General features: G+C 46.9%; 2 protein-coding genes across 6 annotated transcripts in view; one reads left to right on the top strand and one right to left on the bottom strand.

Moving 5' to 3' along the window:
* LOC122569292 (E3 ubiquitin-protein ligase MYCBP2) overlaps positions 1-21,361 on the bottom strand; it is a 263,946-nt gene that overhangs the window by 232,680 nt on the left and 9,905 nt on the right. The window lies entirely within an intron of this gene.
* Positions 2,237-20,937, top strand: LOC122569296. Of its 2 annotated transcripts, none has more exons than XM_043730127.1 (3): positions 2,237-2,367; positions 9,206-9,989; positions 16,932-20,937. In XM_043730127.1, exons 2-3 carry the CDS (start codon positions 9,828-9,830, stop codon positions 18,297-18,299), a joined length of 1,530 nt encoding a protein of 509 aa, XP_043586062.1. In that variant the 5' UTR covers positions 2,237-2,367; positions 9,206-9,827; the 3' UTR covers positions 18,300-20,937. The 2 variants fall into 2 exon arrangements, with proteins under 2 accessions (XP_043586062.1, XP_043586063.1); XM_043730128.1 differs by lacking the exon at positions 2,237-2,367 and adding an exon at positions 2,457-2,637.

Raw genomic sequence — 21,361 nt, 5'->3', positions numbered from 1 at the left:
TTTTCCTTCAAAGCGAGGTACAGCTTATTTTGCCGGCGCGGCGGATCAAACAGACGGGGAGACGATGCTCGCGGCGGATTTCATACCGCGGGAAATACCGTGGAAATTGTTCACGCAGTCGGCGAGATTTTTCAACCAAGTGACGCACGACGTGTACGCGCCGAATTCGCCGTAAAATTCTCCGAAGGCTAGAGAGACGGTACTGAGTCCCATTTGAATTAGAATCGAGAAGGTTGTTTCGCCACGTCAGTTTGTCCCGAAACGCTGCTTAATTAGAATCGAATTCTCGGATGATTCTCCGCGCGGTAAAAACAGCTCTCCCACCCTCTGTGTTTTAGGGGAGATTAATCATTGTTCTCAAACTCCTCTATGAAAATAAAGACACGTACATTTCGCTATATGGGACGATAAATCACGGCGAAGAGAGAAACAGCGGCGTGCAAGCCGGGGAAAAAATCATCGATCGAATTGAGAAGGTTCAAAAACAGACGGAAAGGCTGCGATAAACGATCGTCTTGGCTGACCGGTATATCACGATTTTACACGGTGGGGGAACTTTTTTATCTTGGCAAACCTCCGTAATTAATCAACGGCTAATTAACGAGAGAAAATCCGAAGGAAAATACGAGGGAACGATGTACATGGTAAATCAAACGTACACGCTCTCTTTTCCCTGTATCAAATCCGTCGTGGTTGGAACGAATGGGTGCTAATTTTGGGGAAAAAACCCATAGCAATGGTTTCTCTGCCTTTCTGTTCGGTCTTCTTTTAGGTCCAGTTTCACGAGTTTTTCGCATCTCGTTACGGAATACTACTAAATACGACTAAATACGACTAAATACGAAGGATTTGGCGATTTCGCAGCGGTAAAAATGGCCATCGTCATTGTGGAAAAGCGAGTTATTCGGATGCTCGTTGGTTCTCTTACTAAAGAAAATGTTTGAAAAACAGTGTTGCTTCCAAAATTACAAAGAGACTGTAATATTTTTGGAGCGGCAGATTTAAATATCCTTCGATTCTACTCGCATTAAGGGGGCCGTGAACGATTCTAGACAGCATGTCAATTCGATTAGTTCGGATTTCTAAATCCGACGTTTATATTCAGATCCTCTCGATGATGATTTTAATTTAACCGCTTCCACTCCTCCTCGTTAAACGAAGCATCGTGACTTTTTCATTCAACGAAAGTCACTTTATCTGCTAACATTTAAGCAATTTGTCTATAGAATGATAGCAAGGCTCCATGCGAAGCAGTAATCGCTCTAAAAAGAAAAAAAAAAGAACAGCGTATTGATGAAATAATCGCTGAAAATAGCACTGGTGACTGATGGCTATGAATGTTCGGCAATGTTATCAGTCGCGCCTTATCGTTCGCGATAAGAAATTCGCCTGTGCGACACGGAGAAAGAATGAAACAGGGAAAAGAAAGAAAGGGAGAGCAGAGCGAATAAACAGCGAAGATTCGATCGATATACCGATAAGATAACGCGTCAACTACGCGAAACGAACCTTTGAATAAAACACCGATCCGTTTCCTCGCCGTTCCCATTCGCACGGGAATTCGACTATTAAACGCTTCAATTCATAAATTCGTTCGACTCGAACAGCGTGGATTTTCCAGCAAACGAATCGTATCGGTGGCAAGCTGACTCGGTTTCGCGTGTACCGTTTTCAACTACGGTCCTCTGCGTTCACGCGTGCTCGTAGAGGTTGTGCGCGAAACATTGTTGGTATGGCTCGATACGTGACCTACGTTTACGTGCAAATATTTCATGCGAGCACCCGCAGTAGGAGAGAGAGACAGAGAGGAGAGAGAGAGAGAAAGGAAGTGCAACCGACTGCCGCGTGCTGTGCAATATCTTAAAGGTGCAAGGGCGAATCGATTTGATACACGCGAAAATAGAGTCCGGCAGGGTTGGGGGCGAGGAGGAACGAAGAAATGGTACGATAACGGTGCGCCGTACAAATATAAGTTTGTTGCTGTACGAGACTTTATCCTCTCTTCTCTGCTCTTTTTCTCATTCTCCATACTCTCGAAGGACAGATACACCGAAAGGAGACGAAAACGGATAACAACGCACACCTCAAGACGGCAAAAGACCGACTGGAAAGCACGCGAGGGAGGGAAGTCCACTTGTTTCGGTGGGGGTACGGTTTTCCGTGCGGCACGAGAGCAAGTGGAGAGGAGAGTCGTAGAGTGGGAGGTTCGAGCAGGAGGGTGGTGGGGGATCCAAGAGAAGAGGGGATACTCGTGTCGCGCGATAACCGTCGTCGAGGTGCAAACCAGCCGCGAATTCGAAAGGCGGCCAGTTGCTGTTCGCGCGTCGTCTGCGTCGCGTCGCGGGTATATCGTGTCGAGATATCGAGGTAAAGATCATCTTGTCTACGCATCATCTTTATTTTGTACTCTCGCGACGTTCAAGTCGTTCCCCACCTCTCGAACGATTCTACGCGGTTAACGTAGTTTACTACGCAACGACAGTGTGTTTCACCTTCGATCGTTTATCATACTTTAAGAATAAAGAGGAAAAAGAAAAAAAAAAAAAGAGCACAAGTCCCTTCCGGATTCGAGAAAGTGTCTAACAACAGGAGAACCTGTGAAAAGTTCACTCGAGCGAGGATCACACGACGCAAAAGGTTACAGAGGCGTCGATCGCGCGCGGCTCCTTTTCTCTCGATCCTCGAGACGAACGCTTGACCTTCTATCGGTGACAATTCGTGCGAGCCGCGGGGAACATCCACAAAAGATCGTTGCATAATTCTGACACAGCGGCCAGCATAAACGATGACGTTAGAACGAACGCGTCGCGAAATCCCGATGGATTTTTCCGTTAGCTGAAGCAAACAGTGGGTGTGCCTGTCCGCCTAGAGCCACGTAGATGAGAACTCGGTCAATGAGTCGCGTTATCTCGTCCACAACCACCAACGATGTCGCGGAAGTAGGGCTGACAGTCGATCTCGAGGACAAACCGAAGCCTCGGATACCCGATGGATCGGTGTCTGATTATCGAATCGTTCCCGTAACGCATCGTTTCCCACGTGGCACATACGTGCGTGCGGTCGCGCGCGTGTCAGCCGTGTATCGCCTTCGATAGAACTCCGCTCCGATAGAGGAATTCAATTTAATCGTCAATCAACTCGATCGTTCGTCTCCCTTCCATCGCTGCGAACGTTTTCTCCTCCAACTTAGTCCCACTTTTTCACATTCTTCCTAGGAATGAAATCCTCTTGTAAAACTTCTTCGACTACTAATTCCTTGGTTTCTTCGACCAGCGCCGAACAATAACTTGACACTGGCAAACCCATAAATGGAACAACGTATGGTAATTGTTCACACCAGACGCGTCGACCGGCACGCAGCTGTCGATCCACCGAGACGTTCTGCCAACATATTTTTCCCCGCAGCTGCATAGTGTACAACACTTCACGGCGTATATACGTATAGGTTTCGCGTATCGAAGGGCAACTATATCGGTTTCCGATGCGATCGTTTAGTCGCAACTGCACGTTTAACGTCGTTCCAAGCTACGACATCGATGCTTCCGTGTTTACCCTATGCTTGCGCCAAATACCGAAAGAAATTTCACCGGTGCACAACTCGGATTTCCCACGATTTTTTTCCCCCAAAAACTCGACGTATGCACCGCACTCGACCTCTCGGTTGGAGCGCACTCGCGCGGTAAATTGGCTTTGCCCGATGCACGCGTTTTATCGCGCGTAACGATTTGTGTAACAGCATAATTTCTCGACAGGTTCGTTCGTGGCGGATAAAAATAACGATCGCCAGAGCTCGCTCTTCCCCGCTTCCACTCTCTCTCTCTCTCTCTCTCTCTCTCTCTCTCTCTCTCTCTCGACTGCCCACCCTTACCTCTTTTTGTAAAATTCATGAATCTAACGGAAAATCTATTTCCACGAGAGAAATGTCATCCGAATAATCGAAGTAAATGATTAAAATAGGTCAATGTACAAACGATAACAGTTGCGCGCTACTTATCGAGGATTAACGTATCGGGTATACGGCATCGTTTCGAATCACAGATGATATTGGCTTGATATCGGGAAAACGATCGCGAATCAATCGCCACAGAATCTCTTTTCATGCCTCGTAAATCGACTTTCGTCGTCGATTCTTCTGCCGCCAGGCGAACTGTCGATAGAAACAACGGAACAACTTTGTACACATATACCTTGTCCTGATAATAACGGATCGGATCGTTGGCGAAGTTCTTCGAATAAAATAACGTCCGTGGAATTCGATTGGACTGGAAAAACGGTTCCCTTCTACGAGAGAATACCAACAGCTATCCCTTGATCCGCACCACTTCCAAGAGGCCGATTAATCGAAACCCTTCAATATATATATATCGGAACGATAGCTATAGCACGGGGGCCATGATTGCGGGATTATCCGTTGTCTCACTCAACTAACGGGTAGAGTTTGACCTTCGAAATATCCCATCTTAATCCCTTAAGGGCGGACGTAAGGAAGTTTCACCCCCCGAGCGAGTTTCGACGATCGAAAGTGTGCCCTTTCCTCTTCTTCTCGTTCCCCTCTGTTATCGGTGGTTGAGAATTGCCAGCGATTTACCGGTTCGTAGAAGTCACGGCGACGATAACCGTGAAACGGACGATAAGAAATCGAAATAAAAAACAAAAACGATTGTGGTTGAAAGTGGCTGAAGAAAGAAAAGGGGAGGGTGGGAGAAACGCTGTTGAAAATCTTTCGCGTTTAGAATCTCGAATAAGATGCACCTTGCGGCACACCTCGAGCGTATTTTCCGTGCAGACTCGGCGAGCAGACGGGTAGACGGTCGCGTGGGCCGCGTGTTCCCGCAAGCGTGTAACACGAAGGAACGCGACAAACCGTTCGAGTACGGGGTCGAGCGGAGGAAGAGTCACGTAACAGGAAGCGATTTACTCGTGCGTCTCGTGGTTGTCGCGTGTCGTGGAAATCGAGTGTGAGTAGAGCAACGTTACGAAAGAGGCGAGTCCTAGGATACTACAGCACAGAATCTAAGCAAATAGCCTAGAACGGGAATATATGAATATCCATTAAGGAGAAGTAAATCAGCCGCAGCGAAATGTTTAACCAGTCGACCACAAAAATCGTTCCGTGTGGACGAGGTCGAATAATTTCCCCGAGAGAACATCCTTCGCTGGCAAACAAAATTTATACACATACGCGCAGCTTCTCTATCGCTCCTTCGGCGAGCTAATTTTCTATCTACGTCGGCCCAGCCTTACCACTACCATCGATTCATCCATCGACTCTCTTTCTCTCCTCTCTCTTTGCTCGTTTCGTTTCACTCGGTTCGTTTTTCTCGTTACGTATGCACGTTCGATCCTGACTAGTCTCTCTTGCTACTGCCGGTGTTTTCCAGCTGTGTCACTCGCTGGTATACGCGTTCGTTCCTCCGAGTCTCGTCGCGGTTCGTTTGTTCGTTAGTTGTGTTGTAGCCGTGTCGCCCAGAAAGCGACGTCAGTGTGCGCCGGTGGCCAATTAATCGCTCACGCTCGATCGCACTCGCGCTCCGCGTTGTGTTGATCGGTGTCGGAGAAAAATGCGAATTCCGAGCGGAAATACGATGTACAAAGAAGCGTATCGATTCGAAGGGAAAACCGGTTGGCGCGCGCGCTCGTTACCAACTTGCGGGCGGTTCGCTTCGATCGTTTCGCGATCCTTCGACATTTTTGCCGCGTGGTACCTTTAAACGAGCGAGGGAACAGCCGATCTGGTACACAAGAAGATCCAGTTGCTCGATGTTGCGCCACGTCGCCTTTAATTCTTCGCCAACGACTCTTTGAATTTTCAGCTCGAGATGCGCGAGAGAGTGCAGTAATTAGAGGGGAAAGAAATGAAAGCGTTTGTTCTCTGATGGCGTGCTCAAAGGTTCGAGAAAGACTGAATCGAACAGCAGAGGGAAATTGAATGTTCGCTAAAGAATCCAGCGTCGTACCGTCGCGGCAGTCTATCTGACAACTTTCAGTCGCGCCCCCTTGACGCGTAAACATAATTACGTTTATTACCATTCGCAGTGACAGACGGGATTAACGGAGACCTCGTCCGAGATGACGCGTAATGACGCGTTAAAGTCTTTTAATTCGCCGAAGCGACGAACAAAAAAATCGACCCGTGTGCTCGTTAGATTAATCAACAAGTCAACTCGAGTTTTTGATATCGCCGTAAAGCTCGGCCTGTAGAAAACAGACAGAGACAGAGACAGAGAGAGGGCTAGAAAGAACCGGAAGAAATTAAGAGCACAGCCAGTCGAGAGGAGTCAAGCTCGCGGAAAAATTCTTCTCCGACCTTTTCGAATCGGACCCGCCTTTCATTCGCGCCACCCTTTTCACGGCCATTGATGCGCTGTTTCTCTTCATCCAACCCCTCTACGTCGCCTTGTGTTCTCGCTCGACGAATGGAAAGTTAATTCATTAAAATCGCCTGCTACGTTTCTACAAACGAACTTTCTTTGCCGTTTTCGCGCCGAATTAGCGCGAGCTTTGCCTTTTCTCTCTGAAGAATCTTTCTGTTCGTACAACCGGCTCGGCTATACTAAGCCTGTGATCTCTCTTCCCGAGGGTAGTTTTGATTCCGAGCAGAATTACCAGACAAGTGAATGTTGAGGAATACGAGTCGATGGTTCAACTTATTCTCGAAGAAGAAAAAAAGATCATTCTGCCAGGATTTAACGGTGTTTTCGAGTAAGGAACGCTGCTTCTTCGTTCGTTAAACACTGGAATATTTAAAAGCGACCGCGTCGTCGAACACGGGACTGTGACACGTGCGTTCGCGCAACACTGGCCGACCCGGTCCCGAGAATGCCGCGAAATTGCGGCTTAATGAACAGTCGTTTCACCAAGGAGCCGAACCAAGGGAACGGTTATTGGTCGCTACCTCGATAACCCGTGCATCTTTTCTTATTTCGCGCCACTCTTGAAAATACGTTCATTCACCGGAAGATCGTTCAGATACGCCCACGCTCGTATTGTTTCGATGGAATTTTTACTCGGTAGCGAAGGATCGTAGCGACTATTCGAGAAACACAAAGAACAGTGATCGTTTCTATGGAACTAGCTAAATGAAAAGGAAGTCGGACAAATATCGTTAACCTTTTCGTAGTATAACAGAAGAGAGTTGAACAAACAGTCAAACATAGCATTATAAATTTCACGTTTCAGGCGTCATTACACGTAAGGCGATTATTGAAATTTATTGGCCGTGATAAGTGGATTGTATTAAAATGTAATTCATTTTCTGACACGATCGTAGTGAACTTTTTGTTACTCTATTACATTGTCAAAGGATTAATTTCGTAATATCGATGATACGGTGTATATCTATAGGTAAAGAATTTTATTCCATTCACTCACCTATAACTTATTATATTCTATCAGGATATCACTGTACCGTAACCGAACAATCGTCGCACGCTAATTATCAGTTGCTCGATTCCAAACTAACGTAAAAACCTATAACGAATCGTAATCCTTCCTCTGTCACAACCAAACAGAATTTAGCTTACAGAGAGTTGAAAAAGTTTCACCGCGATAACGAGTAGACGTATTTGAACGACCTCCTCGAAACTAGATCAAAAATTCCGCGCAATATACATACATACGTTTGTAAGCAAGCTGATATTAGCAGATAGGAGAGACTCGGTGTCACGACAGTGTGATCCACGCAATTACGCAACGCTCGAACGATAGCAATTACAAGCAAACGTCTCGGCGCGCTTTTACACGATCCGGCAACGCATCGTTGTATACGTCGACGGAATACAGTAAAACTGTCCATTCCGCGTTATAACGAAAATATTCGAGTAAATTCTTTTCTGAAGTAACGCGAGTAACTCCGCGTAAAAGTAATTATCACGCAATACGTAAAGTCCTGTTTATCGTGCAAAAGTTGTTACATATCTCTAATTTTCGAGTCAATTAGATATGCATATCGCGAGTTAAATTTGCGGCAAAGCACAATGATCAAACGCAGCGAATCGATTACAAATACCGTCCTTGTTTAAACAAGATACTCCTCCACCTCCAAAATTTATTGTCACATACACACGTATGTATACATATATGGAATTTCTTTAAGGAATTTTGCGATCGCGTTATACGAAAGCGCGCTACCGATTCCCTGATCGCGTTATACGAGATTCTACCGTATTTGCCCTGGAATCGAAGTGGAATGGAGGGACTGTTGTATGTCGTATTCTATGTTAGAGAACGTAGCAACGGTGAATTTAGTCTGCATCAGGCTGCGCTCGAGCAATCGAGAAGTACAGCGTAACTGTGTAATCGCGTTCGCGTTCCCCGAAGGGCAAAATGTTTAACTTGGAACGGCATGTGTATCGAGCGTGTGCCAGCTCGGTGCACGCGTGTCACGTGCTTTTCGAGCACCGAATCCCGTCAGGAGAGAAGTTGCGCGCCATTTGCGCGCTCCAAGCATATGTAAAAGAATAATGGGCCCGCGTATGCGTTTTCGAACGCAAAATCGGTTCGGCTGGACTTGCCAACAACTGTTTCGTATGGCGCAAATCTACGTTCTCGAAACGTTGCTAGATTCTCCGAAGTCTGTTCCTTCTTCCTTCTTTTCTATCTCTTTCTTCATTTCCTTTTTTTTTTTTTTCGAGACGAAAACAGACGACGTTGAAAGAACGATAGACCAGCAACGATTGACACGAGGAAGAAGGATCTCGCGTGGGTCGAGATTCTTTAAGTTTTTAAACACGACGACACGCGCAGTCAGGCGACGCGTCAAAGTCCCCGATAGCGACGGAATGTAGGGAGACGTTTATAATTAGTCATGCGAGAGTACACAGAGAGAAAGGAAAGCTGAAGAGATTATAGCGTAGTCGTGAGTAACGAGATCACGACGATCTTTCATCGCGACGCACGCCTCTGTGATTCACTGTCGTAACGATAGCACGCGTTATTCTCTTTTCGTTCGGTGAATAGAAATCGGCCACAAGGTAAACAAAATACGTAATAGAGGGAATTCTCGTTCACGTAGACGCAGTACCGTGAACGAGATAACGATCTTGTGGGTTAGAGTGGCTCGATTTATCAAATCGGATCACGTCGACGAGAAAGTAGAGAAAAATTCGTAGAATCTTCTCGAGAGAGAGAAAGAGAGAGAGAGAGAGAGAGGAGGCGAGGAACGTTAGAACCACCCAAGAATTTCACCATTTTTCTATCGTTCCAGCTGGGATTTCGGACAACGTCGAATGGGAGTATAGAAATCCGTGGAAACTGGTCGTGATGCTGAACGATGTTGCACGGTATCGTGGGTGTAATTGGATGTTTCCGGTTGAACGAAGGAAAATAACGACGGGGATGACGTCGTAGTCGAACTGGAACCGTCTCGCGACAGCTCGAATGACGACCTTTCGGAGCGAAGCATCTACGAAAGTTGTCCAGCTGGAGAGATTATGATCCTGACTGCAATATGACCGACAGAATTACATAGTGGCGCGTGGCGTGTCAGACCCGACACGGGACTAGTGCGTTCTCCGCCCTTTTCGCCGAATATTATCGTGTGATTTGTGTTTCGACGTCGACGCTATATATCGTTCAAGGGGGGGCTTTCTGCAGAGTGGTGTGATTGGATTCGTGGAAAATCCAAGACGCAAACATGTCGAGACGGCATCCAAGTCGACTCGACGTAGAATCGGCTGCTACGGACTGAGTGTAAACGCGTGGAAAAAAGAGGCTACTGGCTAAAATAAAGGGAGCAAAGACGGTATAAAGGAAGACGAGAAGAGAGGAGAAGAGGGTAAGAGAAAAGGAAGAAGAGGGTGGATCGAGAACGTGAGCCGAGGCGCAAAATGGGAGCAACGAAATTCGTGTTGGGAAGCGCTATCCTCGGACTATTTTGGTGTGGCTTGTTCAAGGGTGCCCTAACCAATTCGATGAACAGGTGCGACTATCCTCCCTGCTTCTGCGATCCTCACGGCAGGCTGACCTGCGACTGTAAAGAGGAAGGAGAGGTATGTTCCCCGTAGACGTAGCCTAAGAAACTCTGCTTATCTCTCTAACGTTACAACGCGACTCGATCTTATCGTACGAGAAATATACACCTAACACGGTCGAGATCGTGGAAGGGAATAAAAGGAGAGAGACGTCCTGGGAGAGGAATTCGTAGGGACTAGCGAAGTTTACGCGGGTCGTTCTAAATCTCGGCGAGCACCGTTCACAACCCTCCGAGAAGAAAGAAACTTCTCTCTGCCTGTTCGGTCTGGCGCGAAATAGCTCATCGCGTTTAACTTGGCCCCTTTCGTTTCGTCGATTTCATTTCGTGCCTCTGGCCCAGGAGAGCCGTCCTCTCCGGGCCAATCGTCGTCTCGAATCTTTTCTTACTGCATCCCTCCGTCCTCCGTCTTAGATCTCTCTCTCTCTCTTTTTTTGCTTCCCTATTTTACTCCCCTTCTTTCCCACGAATTCGACGATAGACCGCAGCCAGCCGTTTCTATCTCACGAAAAATCGCAGACAATGCAACATCAGGGTCCGGCAACATCTTCTTTCTTCGCCGTGCTATGTTATTCCGCGATGGCTTAAACTATCGAACGAGAAAAAGATAAAGACCTAAATCGAGTCTGCACGCAACAGAGTGCGGCCTTGTGTATAACGCTCTCGATTTTTCGAGGCACGGGACTTTTTAGCGGATAAATTACACGAACGGTCGTTATCGCGGCCGGAACCCGAGTTACGTGCGATCCGATCGTCGTTCCATCATCGCGTCGATTCCACCGGAGCCACCCCTCGACTAAAAGCGTGCCGAGCCCCAAGAAGAAATATAAAGCACGCCGCAACGAGGGGTTGTCAAAATAAAAACGGAAGACAAGGGAGAGAGGCTAATCTCAGAGGCGCGTAGGGGTTCCCGCGTAAATTGCGAGGGCGGTGCGGCCAGCTCACGCAGAGCAAAACCTCCATAAATTAAAGCGTGTTTACGCAAATCGCAGGCCAGACGTTGCTGGCAGGTATGTAAGGTGCGCGGCCTCTTCCCACCCGTCCTCCACCCCGCTCTTCATCCTCGCCCTTCTTCTCCGATATTTATTACACCGGACTGATTCAGGTAACAGCCCCCGCCTTGGGAAAAATGCTACATGCTGGGAAAAATGACAGCCGCTCTTGACGGATCGCGGTCACGTGAAGACCTTTCTTCAGGGAAACCATCACCACCCGCTTCTTCCTTCAAACCTGCTGTTCTCCTCGTTTCCTCTTCATTTCGCGGAATATAGTAAAAATTCATTCATGAAAAGCGTGAAATAGAGAAAAGTCGGTAACATTGTATCGAATACCGAAGACAAATATTCAAAAACTATTTACGTTTTAGTAATATCTTTTGCCAGATGTATATACCATCCATTCAGGATTCTACGAATCCCAAGAGAACAACATGGTTAAATCTGTCGCTGCTTTCTTTTACATTTTCCCCCTGATCATAATCATACTTCGAATCTTCGATATCGTCGTTCTTGATCGTCGATGAAATAAATGAAAAACCACGCAAGAAAATAGGACGGTTTCGAAGAATGGAAAGAAGCTCGCGAGATTCGATATATCTGGATCGAAATAGCTTGTATGTACGTCGTATGTTATCGAGAGGAGGAGTTGTCTCAAGGTCCCGCCTCGAATCACCTATTATTACACCTACGAATTCCACTACACAATGAAGTTTCGTTTATCGCGCGCCCTTGGAAGCATCCCGGCGTCGTTATGGGCCGAGATAAAGCGTTCTTTATCCCCGGGGATACAGGTCGGTACGTTTCCAAGCGACGCGACGGGAGAATTACGCCGCGCGCCGTGCCACAGTCCAAGGCACAATGCCGTAAACTCGATCCGTAAAGCTCTCGTCCGTGACGAAATGTCCGCGGGAAGCAAACACCGGTTACACGTCGTGAAAACCAATCGGCTCGAACGTGCCGCCATTTGTTCCGCGAATGTTAAAAAGAAGTCGTAGAAGAATAAGATCTACCAGCGAAACGATAAATTTCCACGAGCTCCGAAGAGCTCGGTGAATTTTAAATCCGAGTGAAATCGGCCACGATACATAAACTGGATTGATTCGAGCGGCACGATTAAACGTTACGTAATAGACAGTTGAATCAATATGATGAATCCCCGATCCGCCGATATTTACCAGCAGAGTAAATCCTCGAAACTGACACCGTACGAACGTTTCGCGTAGATCGGAGCTCGCAGCGCGAAATTTTTACTTCCCGTTGATACAGCGTGAAAATGCTTGCTGCGAGAATTCGCGATATAGTCGCGATCGCGACTCGCGTAGGCGCCTCGTGTCGCGTGCGCGAATAAAGGAAGTGGTCGATCGTGGGTCGGATAAATTACGGATCGAATATCATCGGCGTCGAAGATCGCCTGGTCTGTCTGTCGCGGACAATCCAGAGAACTGCTGCCGGATTGTGCACGCTCTAAGCGAACTCTACGCGAATTTCAAGCAAAAAATGGATTTGGAATTGTCGATAATCAGGGGCATCGATTTACGATCGACAGAATGCGGCGGTATTCGAAGATACCTTTGATGGAGACGTCGGCGTAACAGGAGACCAATTAGCAACGAGTTTCAAGAGGAGAATTCAAATCGACTGGGCCGTTGAATAAATGAGCGGAGGCAGCCGGCACCTTTTCGCGCGCTGTCTGCCAACTTGCCGGTAAAAGGGGTGAAACGTTGCTCGCAAAAGGACACAATGTATTCCGCGAAGGGAACTCGTTTCACGAAAACCTTAGCTAACAACGAAGAAGAAGAAGAAGAAGAAGAAGAGGAAGAAGTAAAGGAAGAAAATGGTGGTGAAAGAGGACGGAAAAAAGCAGAAAGCAAGAAAAAGAGGCGGCAACTTCTATAACGTATAGCGGGACCGCGAGTTCTCCCGTGGATTTCGCATAATACAGCCAGCATTTCACGAACACGCTCAGCCAATTTGTCGCGCCGTCAACTCGTGACTACGAATATATCGAGAGAGACTGGACGTCTCTCTTCCTCTCTCCCTTGCTCTCTCTTTTTCTGTCGTTCTCCCTTACCCCGTCCGAGTCCGACCTTACCGGTCTCTGTCTCGTTTTCTTCTTCCTCTTTCCCCATTTCCGCCGAGCTCATTGGAGTTTCTTATTCAGACCCATTATCTGCTTCTTGGCAGCCTTAGCAACGAGACGCTCGCCGGTACGAGTAATACGTAAAATCATTAGGTTCGCGTAATACGTTCAAGCTCGTATTTACACGAGCGAACCAAGAGGATACCAACGATCCGGATAAAAAAGCTTGGCCCACTGTGTCGTCGAAGAAAAGAAATTCGACCGTTCCATGATCGTCTAGGAAACTATAGGAACGTCTTATCTTCTCTCTTTCTTTCGCTTTTTCTTTCCACGTAGCTTCGTTTTGAAACAGGCGTGACGATATTCTACTTTCGAGAGGAGAACACTCCTCCAGCCGTGCGTTCCGATGGCACGCAGAGTCAACGGGGATAAAGTTGTCAAGCCCGCCGGTGGGCATTGAATAATTGACGATACGGTAAATAATCGAGGGAACCTTTTAGCGGGTACAGTCTTAAACTCGGCCGCATTCCCCATAACGAGAGACGTCGAAATAAGGTACAAAAGGACGAAATAAAGAACGCGGGCTCTGTGAGGCGCGTAAAAGTAATAGCCGTAAGCACTGAGCGGGTGCAGGGAGGAGAACGTAAGGGTGCCATTTACGAGAAGGCGCTCGAATATGAAAATACTTGGAAAATGGAACCTCGATAGCGGAAACTGTCTCGAGGCACCAAACCGTAGAAAAAGGAACAACCATCTGGAACCTACCGGTGGAATTCGCCGTCGATTCGCGAAAACGATGATTACCAAGCCATTGACCTGTTATTTAATCGCCCACCGCGGTTGAAAGGAAATTATTTCAACGCCAAAGCGCTTTCCCGATAGAGAAAATGCATACCGCCACGGTGGATGGTTAAAATGGGAGGTGTTCGTTATTCGACTAATAGAACATCTCGTATTTCTACCGTTTCTACGAACGTTATATTAAAAACGCGTTTCATTTACATTAAACAAAAAGAGCAGCGAGTAAGAAATAAAATACAAGGGTAGGAAGTAATAACGTCGTCACAGGGGAAACTATTTCGCATAAATCCTCTACAGATTGTAAAAGGACGTCTTTGCATTCAATGGTCTCTCGCTGTTTCCCCTTTTGTTTCTCCTGCTTAGCGAGCAAGCTCGATTTACGATACGACTGTTAGCGATCCCATAATCGAAAAACCGGGACGCGTTCGAATTTAATCCTCCATGAGGCCAATTTCGTTTTCAGTCTGGTTTCATCGAATAATCTTAGTAATTGTTCCCCGATACGCGCGGCTCGTCGAAAATCGTCGAAACAGTCCCTTGCCAGGTATAATTTCATTAACGTCCCTAACGCGTCTCTAATCGATGTTCGCACTCGATGTGTTTTCTAATTAAAATTACGCTCAATGTTGTTTCATTGGATTGGTAAACACCCGGGGGACAACGCGTACCATTAAACTCGATGATCGTTTTTTCTCTAAAAATCGACTCGTCGAACGTGGCAAGCGAATACGCTACGGATTAATAGGCGAAAATTTACGTTTCAACCTGTCGTCAGGTATCAACGGTGTAATCGAGAAACAGTCTCTCGACGTTAAGCAGTCGCGTGCTTTATGCTTATTTTTGATACTCGAAAACGTCTGCAGGCTATGAGAGGTTACGCTCGATAGAATTACGTGCCGCGAAAGATACGCATGGGGGTTTAAGCCGAGAGAATAAAGGGCAAACGTTAAACAGGAATACCGCGTTCTCGTTGTTTCCTCTTGGTACTCCCGTCTCAACCCCATTCCACGCTATACAGTAACTTTTCGCTTCTCACGGGAGAACAAGGCCGTAAGAAAACAAAATTTAAATTCTCGTGGAATCCATTGAAACGCTCGAATCGTTTGCTAATTATTAATTTGCATTTTGGAAAGCGGAGAATATTCCATGTTACACGTGTCCAGAGGCTTGTGCAAGCTCGTGGTACGCCATTGTAACCACGTTTGTAGGTTCAACAGCGACGAAATCGTGGAAAAAAGAGAGGTCTGTCCCTCTGTGGACTGTGATGGACGGCGAGCAAACTCCGAGAGACGGAAGCGAAAACGTTGGCTGGACGAGCGTGTAATTGTTCGAACGTGAAAAACGAGCTGTAGACGCGAAGACAAGTATTTCGGCTGTGGTAATCTTTTCTATGGCCGGAGATTGTGTGTCGGGAATTGACCAAGAACAATGAGACGGGAACAAAGATCGGACAGACGGAAAGGGACGAGAGGAGAGATTGCATCGGAGGCGAGACGGAGAAACGCGCGTGCCCGCGTTGTACCTGAGCAAAAGGGGCACAGAGGTTTCTCTTTTATCGACGACGCACTACGTGGGCCAGGCCCTTCTTTATTTTCATCCGCTTCGCGCCCTCCTTTTTCCCCATTCACCACGTACGGCCTTCTTTCCATCCTTCATTCACCGCTTGTGTCGTGGCCAACCTCGAAACTCCTTCGTTCGCCGCGAACCCGCTGAATAATGTACAGCCTCCGCTCGTCCGTGGCTTAATAACCGCCTTCAACCATTTTTTACCAAAACACGTCGCTCTGCCGGAACTTGGACGCGCTATTTTACAATCGTTTTACATCGAACTTGTCAACTCTGTTTTCCTTCTCTTTGTTCCAAGAAATTCCAACGAATTATTTCAAGTAAAAGAAACTCGCGAGCGGTTGAACGTACCGTAGCCAAGATAATTCGTTTATCTGTGCGTAGATTTCCGTCGAATCTATGATTACGCGAGGAACAACCTCGTTGAATCATCGGGCAATCGATGGAACGAACGCGCAACGCTTTCCACGAGCGACTCGTTATCAGGTGTTCGTTAGCGAGGAAAAACGCGATAATCCGATGAATCGAGTCGGTGTACGCGAACGATATCTGGATCAGTTGCGGCGCTGGTCGAGACAAGCAGGTATGCGCGTGGCATTTCGCCATCGATTGTTTAACAAACAAGGAACCGCAAAGTGGCAGGTGGCATCGAGCACGCCTCGTTTGCAGTAACACTGACGTGCTCTGCAAGCCGCGTGCAAATGAATTAATAAAAACGCAAAATGAATGAGCAAATAACCGGTAGAGAAACGACGCGCCTGTATCTGAGTTAACGAGGTCGTTTATCCATCGACGAATTACCCGTCTCTTTCCTCTTTCAAGACCGCTTCTCCTAGCGCGCTTCCGGCTAGTCGAACGTGCCCTCGCAAAAGTATCTTTTTAAAGGAAGACAAACTCGAGAAACGATTCGCTGGACGTTGATGCTTTGTTATTCATCGACGAGGATCGACGAATACGAAACACAAAGCGAGAACGTGCATCGATAAACAGTACTGATGAAACAGTGTCAACAAAGAACGCCCACTTGTAATGTATAACGAAGCATTTCAATGGCAGAGTAAACTACAGAGAAAGTATAAAAAAAACACGATAGACGCGAGAAAAAGTACAAAACATCGGGATCCGTGACCGAGTACCATTAGGTTTGAAAATTTTCGCAGCGACGTTTACCGGTGAAAATAGGAAAACCCTGGTGGCCAAGTACGGAAAAGTTAAGCCGGTGATTACGATAACGATATTGGCCTGGTTAATAGCTAAGGGCGCGCGACACTGCAGTGTCGCGCGCGTGTTCCCAACGATTAGGGTGGTTAAACGTAAAATTGCAGCTATTCAGCCTTTTATTAAGAGGCCGCGTCTGGTGCAACGGATTGCACGAGCTTGCGCGAGAAGTTTCATTTCTTCGCTATTTCCTACGTTCATCTCCGAATGTTCCTAATTGTACAAAATGTCCTAATCGTAGAAATTTTGAACGATCGAAAGCCGAACGTGCTGATTAACCTCGTTTGTCTGATTTCAGGAATTGGTGTTAACCACCGATGGTGACAAAAGATTGAGCCCGCACATCAGCAGGATAGCGGTGAGCAATTGTTCGTCCGTGATCCTGATGAACTCGAGCCTGGCCTCGATGGTCGGACTCCGTGCGATAGACCTGATCAACGTGGCGAACTTAAGCCTAGTCAGACAGAGCTTCGAGCTGTCCCCGCAGAATACACGCACACGAATATCCGTGAGGAACTGCAGCATCGACACGATACCGAGTTTCGTCTTTCGAGGTGACGTTGAAGCGATCATCTTCGAAAATGTAAGGATCGGCCAGCTGAGCGCGTTCTCGTTCGCGAATCTGGTACACACGGAGAAGCTGAAGCTGGAGAACTGTCGTATCGAGAGCATCGAGGCACAAGCGTTCAAGAAGTTCGACGTGGGCCACCTGCACGTGATCGGAAGTAGCTTCGGGGATCAGGTGCCCAGTAGGACGATGAACGATATCGAGGTTTACCACACTTTCATGCTAGACGGTGTGAAAATGGGTACAGTGAGAAGCGAAGCTTTCATCGTGAGGAGTCCACGGACTGTGGCGATACAAAATTGTATCGTAGAGAGCTTGGAAAGCGAGGCTTTCGACGTGACCGCGAGGGGGCCGGTGATAATCAAGAACAACAGCTTCGACAGCCTCTCGATAGGTGCTTTTCTCGGTATACGAGCGGATCCCGAAGCGAGAACACCACCTGCCTCCCTACCGACCAACCTACACGACCTTATCTTTAAGAATAACAGCGTGGTCAACTTCGAGGAGGGCTCGATGATGTTCGATCGGAGTAGCTTTCGTCTCGAGCTAGACAACCTCTTGGTCGACCAACCGTGCGACTGTCAGATGTTGCCCGTATGGAAGAACAACATTCTCAATTACACGAACGTCTACTCGAGGTTCTACACCAAACAGAACACCGGGCTACCCCGTACGTTATCGACTCAGGACGCCATCAACGAAACGCCCGAAACGTTCCTCTGCTCCGATGGCGAAGTGAACGGGGTGCCAACGAGTTTCATCGAATACGAGACACGACATTGTTCACTAGGTGGATCCATACTAGTCTTCGTCCTGATCATCGTGGGCTTACTCGTGCTACTGATACTGCTCACCTGCCTGATCATCTGGTGCTGCAGGAGGCGTCGTCGAAACAGCAGGAAGAAATGGACCAGCGTGCCGATGAACGCACCTGACGTCGTGTCGAAGAAGAACGGGGTGATCGGCAGAGAAGCGGCCTCGTCGGCCGCACCGGTCGACAGCCGGATAACGATGGTCGTGCCCGATGGCAGGCTCTACAGGGAGACCGAGTTTCACGTGATCGTTGAGAAGGCCGAACCATTGACTACCGAATTGTAACGAGAACCTTCACACGGCTCGACGACGAGGGCCGTGGTAGCTCAAGTCGAAGAAGAATTCGAGTGGTCCGACACTTCGAGCCGTTTTCGCGTGTACAAGCTGTGAACCGGACCAGGACAAGACGATGTACTTTAAACCGGTGCTGGTCAACGATGTGTGACGAACACGTGCACCGGTTTCTCAGTGCGAGTTAAGAGTCGAGGAGAGCTTGTGTAACACGCGTATAGTGATCGATGTATGGTGATCGTTAACGTTCAGGACTAGAGCGGAACTCTTCTAACGAAGAACGCGATCCAACGCACTTCCTCTATGAAGGAGGTTCCTCGAAGAAATTTTTCACGTACTATTATCGATTAAGTCGTGTTGCGTCTAAACGAAAATAGAACGAGAGATATCGATCTCGAATCTCTCTTGTTTTCAATTTAATCGGCTATCCTCCTAGTACAAGGCAGTTCGTAAGCTTCCATAATTTACATATCACCAACGAACGCCAATTATCCAACGCGTCTCACCCTGTTCCCATTTTTTTTCTCTCTTCTTCGTTCTCGTCTTCTTTGAACGCAGTCACGTTCCTCTTCACAATTAAGAGTTTTTCCTCTCTTCCACGATCGAGGTCACGTGCATGGATAATCGGCGCGTCGTTGTTAGTTAAGTTTATCGTGTTAAGTAGCTTCCAAAAGAGGGCCAGTGTCGTTTCGCGAAGATTGGAACGGATCTTCGACGAACCGATACACGCAAGGAAAGAGAAAAGGCAAAGAGATAACGAAAGAGAGAGAGAGAGAGAGATAGAGAGAGGCGAGAAAGAAGAACAGGAGACGAGACGAGAAAAGTGTACAAAGGAGAGCGATCGAAGGCAAATCCTAAACTCGTTGACTTGTGTAAGATACGCGATTGGATCGACCTTTCGTACTTCGTCGTATTTAAGTTTATCGATCGATAGCACGCTTGTCGACGCATCGCGTCGCGCGTTCATCAACGTTTCAAGCGAATGCATGCTGTGTGAACCAACAACCGACAAATTATCCAACGATGATCGCGCGTTCGCTCGGAAACCAGTGCCATCCCTATACAGATGTGAGTTCGTGTATAATTCATTTAAAGACACGTTCGATCCTCGAAGCAAAAGAGAAAAATACGAAATAGAAGGTAGCTGAATATTCGTGAGTTCGAAACGAACCGAGAACCAAAATTATTCACCCTCTTAACGCCCCTCCTTCCAACCAAATCACTGTACTACCTACTTCGATTCTAATTGCGTTTCTAATCGCAATTATGCTTGTAACACAATAAAAGATATTACCTGACACCCCTTGACAATACGAAATAATGAATCGATATGCGAATATATCTGATATTACTATTAAGCGCAGAGAGAACGAAGATAGCGTACTATGAGGCGAGATAATCGAATCTTGTAATCTACGTTACGTACACGTCATAGATTAACGAAACTTACATTACGAGAGCTCGTTACATTAACGAGAAAATTTTCGTTCCGTTTCGATGTAACAAACAACGAGCGTGGCTCGATTCTTCTCAAGTGTTCAAAAACCCTTTCTCCCCGCCCGATCCTTGCGTATTCGTTAATTTATTGTATTATTTCACTGCGACATGTTTTATTTATGAGCTTTGGACTTAACCAATAAATTGTTGTTATTGTTATCATTCCGATCGGTATCTAATTTTGATAAACGAGCGGCCAGGGACACCCTCGGCGAACCCAATCGATTCATCACGAGGCAAACGATTCGCGTTTACGAATTCCCTCGCTAATCTCGAAAGCGTGCTGCAAGTCCCTGACTAATACGCGCATACGTTCAACGTAAAACCACAACCGACTGCCGCGCTTAAGTATCGTTCCACGCTCCTCGAGCTACCGCTTCCAGTGTGATTAATAGAGCCGATATAATTCGTCGTCCTCTCTATTTCATCAAGGTAAGCACCGGTGGTATTTTACTCGTCGAAGATGAGAGCACGTTAAGCACCTACGAGGTGAAAGGTAGCCTTTGGAATTCGAAAAACGAAGAAACGCCGCGGCATACCTATTACGTTGAACGAGAACGACTCGCGAAAGACGATTCGTTCGATGTTGGAATGGACCGTTTTGCGTTTTAAAGTACAATGCCGAAGCAGTACCGTAAGCGGAGTTCTATGGCATCGCGTGTGCAGCTATCTCGCGCACGTGTTAGCCATGCATTATTGATATCGCCACCACTTGCTCCACACGTAACGACTCTTGCAGCGTTGTTTCTTTTTATCCTCGAGCGTCGAGCAAAAATTGGTTCTCTCTGAGTTTCTCGAGATTATTCAGCGACCTTCCCCCTCGTTACCTTGAGCTTCGTCCAAGCACGCCCAATTAGAGACCGCGCGCGAAGAAGTAGCGCGAGTCCAATGGAAGCTGGACTCATCTACCAGCTCTGTATGTATTCACGCGTACAAATCGACGAGCGCACGCGCGAATATACAAGTACAATTATCGTACTTTGATGAAAGATTAAGTTTTTCTAAGGACATTTTAGTTGTAATTATCGTGAGACTGTGATATAACGACAGCCGATTGTATAATTTGTTTTACATTGAAAGGGACGTCGTACCATCGATAACGAGGAGATAATAAAGATGAAGTTGATGCATAGTACACGACAATCAATTAGATACCTGATATTCCTAAAATATATCTCTCATACCATCCTTCAGTATATCGCTTCCTTTTTCTTTTTACGAGTAATTATAGATACGAATTCACGTAACGTGTTTATGAAAAAATTTACGATACATCGTCATCGAATCGATCATCGGTTATTTTCAGTTGCTCGCGTGCAAACGTGAATGCTACCATGTCGATTAATTTTTCCGTAATATAATAGCACCGATTCATAGGCTACGTTTCAATAAAGCAATTATAACCGGAACTCAACGAGGAGGTGATTCATTTTTTATGAATCCGTCAGTCGATTCGCTGTTTGATACGCAGTTCTAGTTGAACGTTTCGATAGAACTGACGCGGAAAAGGAAGTAACACGATAAACAAACATTTTCTATTATATTAACAACGAAGGATT

Source organism: Bombus pyrosoma, linkage group LG7, assembly GCF_014825855.1.
Source record: "Bombus pyrosoma isolate SC7728 linkage group LG7, ASM1482585v1, whole genome shotgun sequence".
NCBI lineage: Eukaryota > Metazoa > Arthropoda > Insecta > Hymenoptera > Apidae > Bombus > Bombus pyrosoma.
The sequence above is the reverse complement of the archived record's forward strand: the minus strand, read 5'-3'. Positions and strand labels throughout refer to the sequence as shown.

Excerpts from the sequence above, each read along its gene's own strand:
- LOC122569296 (XM_043730127.1), top strand. The coding sequence starts at position 9,828 with ATGGGAGCAACGAAATTCGTGTTGGGAAGCGCTATCCTCGGACTATTT. Across the intron at positions 9,990-16,931 it reads ACTGTAAAGAGGAAGGAGAG|GAATTGGTGTTAACCACCGA; the intron begins GTATGTTCCCCG and ends GTCTGATTTCAG.